Source organism: Atta colombica, unplaced genomic scaffold, assembly GCF_001594045.1.
Source record: "Atta colombica isolate Treedump-2 unplaced genomic scaffold, Acol1.0 scaffold38, whole genome shotgun sequence".
NCBI classification, from domain to species: domain Eukaryota; kingdom Metazoa; phylum Arthropoda; class Insecta; order Hymenoptera; family Formicidae; genus Atta; species Atta colombica.
In genome coordinates, this window is record NW_017259490.1 from 15,751 (window position 1) to 21,212 (window position 5,462).

A 5,462-nucleotide genomic window follows, 5' to 3' on the forward strand; every position below is an offset into this window, starting at 1 on the left:
ATTTCAGAAATTTCTTAAATTAAATAAGCAGGTAAGGGAGATCAGAGTTAGTAGATTATAGGGGGTAGCTAGAATAATCGAGGCAACATTAAAAACAAAACATGCGAAATACGCGTAAATAAATGTTGGAGCATACAGCAACAAGTGCGCATGCGTATAGGAGAATAATGTTGTTTTATTTTATGCGTTAGTGCAGAAAAGAGAATCTGTGCATCTGTGCATATCAAACTATCAAAATAATAAATTTTACTAAAGTTATCGAGTTACTAAATTATCTTTTATCATAATTAATTGTCACACGGTAATTTTACATTTCTAATTATCATATTGATTAAAAATGATGGCCGAAACACGTGATAGTGGAGTAAGAAAGGTTCGAAGATATAAGCGTATTATTAAAGAATAGAACATTGAGAGAATTAATAAATATATCGGATAAAAAAATATAACAATAAGAATAGAAAAAATATATAACCAAAGGGCTTTAAATCGTAAAAATTACGATAAATAAAGATAATACGATAAATAAAGATAATATATGAGAGCCAAGATCTTGATGCGTAAAATATATTATATTTCAATCGTTGATCGATCATATAAGAATTAATGATATCCTATATTTTGCCTACATATATTTGGCATCTCTTTCTCTCTCTCATTGAGAATCCTCTTCAGAAACAAAAAATTCTTACAAAAAAAAAAAAAAACACTGCTCACGAAGCAATTGGAAGACTGTCTGAAAAAATCTGGGTATGCGTTCGTGAACGTAATATATTCACATAACAAAAATATAAATTTTGTAGAGAATGTGTAAATGTAGTACTTCAGTGTATAAAAATGTAAAAAAATAAATAGCGATAAAGTCTATATAAAAATGATTGCGTCACAAATAAAATCACAGATGATATAAAAAGAAGTGCGTACAAATTAAATATAAGTGTCAACAATAACGGATTAACACTGTTTGAATAATATAAAACATTTGTGACAGTCTTCATTTCGCGTAAAGATGTTAGTACTGATGCGTATAAACGGATAGTATATATTTTCGTGACGTTAAGGATTATTCGACGATCGATCAGCGGCAACGACGCGAATCCATCAAATAAGCGTTAATAACGTTCAAATATTAAGTTATACGAATGATCGTAGACTCAAGAACCTGGCTAATGAAGCCAACGACGTTGGTCACTAAAGTCGGAAAAGGAGATGTAATTAAAGGACTTACGAGCTAACGAAGGTCGGAAATGAATGGCTCGTTGATAACTCAAAATCGCCTCGTCGTAATTCTTTCTGCCTTGTTGTAAGATGCCCCTGTAACAGAGAAACAAAGTTCCTTTGTTAATACATATTGTATCACTTTAATATAAACCATAACATTTTATATATATCATTATAATTGTTATTTCTACAAAGAGAAAAGATTAATCAAAGGATTGGTAAATATATCAAATTAAATAATATTATTTTCCACTATTAAGAAAATCGACTATATTTAACAAAGTAAATTAATTAATAATATACCTAATATTTTTTTACTATTATGTATGGTATATTTCAAGTTTAAAAAAAGAAAAGGAGAAGAGTACATCTCAGCAATATAATATCAAAATGTCAAACATCCAAAGTTTTCCATCTCTTAGACAGTGAGCGATTAATCTTCTCTCGAAGGACGTCACTTTCAGAAGCGATATAAAAATATTACTTGTCGAGAGGGGGAGAGAGAGAGAGAGAGAGAGAGAGAGAGAGAGAGAGAGAGGGGCAATGACTTATCGCACGTGTGGTCGCTTCGTTCTACGCGGTCGGATTAAATTGCGAGCGCAATAAGGCTATTCGTAGTACTCAATATATAAACAGGGATAGGGAAACTTTTTCGCGAAGCTACATATTTTAAAAAGAACTCACCTCTTCGGCATTGAGGTGATTAATCTTCCGGGATAAGTTGTCATTCGAAAAACGATGAAAATATCACTTGTCGATAAGTGAAGTATAGTCGACCGGCCGGTGGGTGAACGACTTGCGCAAGCACTGTCGCTGATATATTTTTCTCGTCGCGCGTTATCGAAATCGAACTGGACGATATGGCGCACAGTTATTTTTCTTACCTCGCGTGTTGCGTTATTTTTCTTACTTCCCGACTGGAGATCAGAGTCAAGCGGAATTTTACACGAGAGTCCATATCGGGGCTCGGAAAATATTTGCGCTTCGCATATCGTATCTTCTCATATTTTTCAAATTACTACAACAAAATAGGATTATACTCTACATGTTATTTAGGCAGTATTTATTTTCGCAAATAAAGAAAAAGAGAAAAATATAGATATATGTAGTCCGTGTACGTGTCTATGATGATTTATTATGGAGATTGTTTATAAAGATTCACGCTGGTTCGCGCTTCAAAATCTCGACCGCGCGAACTTTTCTAACGAAGCGCGTTGCGTTTACAATTTGAATTGGCTCGTAAATTACTGAGTGAACAAAGTTTGCTGTGCATTCCACTACGGTGCATTTCTGCACCTCACGCGAGAGACTATATTGCCTTTTTCACCAGGCTCGTTAATGTCGAGATATAAATTAACGTCAGCAAAATTCTCCGACAGTCGCTGAATCTTCACGGGTTAATAATTACTAGAAATCTCTTCGCTTATTTCGAGGCATTTGTAAAATGTCTCCCTCGTTTCTCAGAAACAATTTGTTGTCAAAATTACGGATACATTTAGCGCGCAAACCAAACCTTCGCGTCGACGCGACGCGACGTGGCATCGAAAAAAATTATACTAATGAGGCGCTTTGTGAGCCTGCGACGAGCGACAAGTTAAAAAAAAGTGAAAATGGTGGAGGAAGAGGAACCGAGGATGGAATATTTTCTTTTCTGGCACACGATCCGGTAGGATGAAGAGAATCCCTGTTCGTTAACGAGCCGCTACTCTGCGTTCGTTAACTTTCAACAAGACGAAGATACTTGCGTGCACATATACATCCACCAACTCCTTCTCTTGTAACAATCTCCAATTTGCGCTAATTTGCAATTATACTAGTATTTTGCTTAATTTGTCATTCAATTCTCCAACTATTTACAGACCATGTATTGCGGCGATTTAGTAAACTTTTCTCTCATAAGTATGTAAATCTTATCATATTTCAAACATATAACAGAGGAGATCGCATGAATAAAAATAACGCTTTACTACAATATAATAAAGTTTCTTTTTATAATAGATTAAAAATTAATTCGTAGAAAATGTTAATCATCAACATTTTGATTGAAAGCACAGTCAATAGTTTGATTGTGAATTCCGGCAGAAAATTTAAATTTAAATTTGTAAAAAATAAATAAAATACAATAAATCCGATTTTTATGATAGTAAAAGCTAATTGTTAAAGCTTTTAAAATTCTTTTTAGATTTTTATATAGTCGGGACCAAATATAAAATTTGCACTGAAGCTCGAAGACCTTAATAGAGAAACAAAATTCCACATAGCCAACTTTCATCTGTTACTGTTGTTTTACTGATTAAACAATAATAATTTTCGTAGAATGATATCGATATTATTTTTAGAGATTTGAAAATCATTTTCCAGAATTAAAGTATAGGCGTTAATACTAGCACACAAGAAATGCCAAAAATGACAAAAATTTTTTAAATTGAGATCTTTACTATTTCTTAGTCCAATATGACGTCTACAATTGTCAAGTCGCAACATTTGCTTAATAATAAAAACAATTTGGATAAAATTATATATTTATGGTAGTTTACATTTTACTCGAACAAAACAATGTTGAATTCTTAAAATTAGACTAAAATTCGATACGAAAATGTATTACAAAAATTTATTCAAATTTGTGCGTGCAATATAAATATAATATACAAGAATGTGTATTTATCGGTATTTGTAAATCATACGGAAGTCACATTTCGCATTGATAAAATAGCGATGCTGTTAGAATTCGGTTTGAGATCCTTTTAAGGAGATCCTCTTGTTGCAATGTCGAGATAATCGAAAACAATAACGTCACGATTAATGTACTTGAAAAAAACTTAACTTTATTTAATATAGTCGGATCGTTATAAAATACAAAAAAGGAGTCTTTACAAGTTCTCAAAAAGAAGCGTAAGACGCGCCCGTATAAATCATTATCGACGTTAGATATCGATTTGTAACAGAGATAATTAATTTTTGAGAGAAAAAAAATTTTTTAATTATCTATTAAATATCATTAGCAAATCGCGTCACATGTGGCCAAACCGTGACATGCTTGTTATTAGTGACACACAAAGACATTCTCAGTCAATGACCTGCTTAAACAAGCATAAGCTGTCAAAAATTAAAAATTAATAAAATAAAAAATGACATGATAAAATGGCAATTGTACTTCACTAAAAATCTAGTTTTTATACTCTTTAATTACATTTGTTCTGTTCATGTTTATGGTAAACTATTTTTAAAATGATTAATATAAAGCAAAACTCAGTAAAATAAACTTTATTAAACAAACGAAATTTTTTTACTTTCAATGCAAGAGAAGAAAGTATGATTAAGAGTACGATATTTATTGTTTAAAAGATTCTATAAAAGTAAAATACTCTATAAAAGAGTACTAAAGATTTCGCGAACCTCCATGCTAGACAAAAGGATTGACTACCCCTAATTTATTATATAGTCGTATGTAAAAAATTTCTCGTCACAAAATTGATAAAGTTACGGATAATGTAAGCATGTATGCGATAAACAAATACATGCAAGTCAAGTGCGTTTGCACGTTTTTCTTAATATATGTATCTATACTATTTTGTCAAGGTTTGCACGATAACTCGGCTACATTCTTTTACAATATTTTTAAATATGAACATTCTTAATATCATTTCTTATATTTTCTCAAGACGTTTTTTAAATCTTTGTTTTAAATTAATTTTTATTTTAAAATAAAAAACGGACTTTAATGAAAAACATCAATTTCTATCTTAAAATAAAATCCAAAAAAAGTTTTCTTATTTAAAAATAAGAAAAAGTTATTTAAAGATAAGAAATCTTTCGAGAGAATTATAACTACAGCGCTATCTTATAAGAATTTTTTTTTCGTTATAGGAATTTTTTTGATTCTTCATATCAGACTATTGTACACATGTACAAATTATGCATGCAAACTATGGAAATGTGCATTAATTATAAGTAAAGCAGCAATGGATGCTATGTTAGTTTCGTATGAAAAATAAAAAATAAATTTTTTTTGTTAAACATTATTATTATACAATTATCGACATGGAATAAAACGGGATAATGTGCTTCCTGACAGAAAATATGCCTCATAAATACAAAAAAAATTACAATTCTTTCGAATAATTTGTCTATGCCATCTAGTAGGTGCCAATGTATTCTGTGCCAGTGCATTCTACAGATTCATAAAACAATCACGCGTCACGAGTTTTGTATAAAAAAAAAAAAAAAAAAAAAAAAAAAAA

General features: G+C 30.8%; 1 protein-coding gene across 1 annotated transcript in view; it reads right to left on the reverse strand.

The window, feature by feature from the left end:
• Positions 1-1,228: 1,228 nt before the first annotated feature.
• Positions 1,229-5,462, reverse strand: part of LOC108690836 (transmembrane and TPR repeat-containing protein CG4341-like) — a gene marked incomplete at its 3' end in the record, with an annotated part of 241,424 nt that continues 237,190 nt past the window's right edge. Inside the window, exon 6 of the mRNA XM_018198348.1 lies at positions 1,229-1,314. Within this exon, the coding sequence (XP_018053837.1) occupies positions 1,229-1,314 (86 nt within the window). The remainder of the gene's footprint in view (positions 1,315-5,462) is intronic.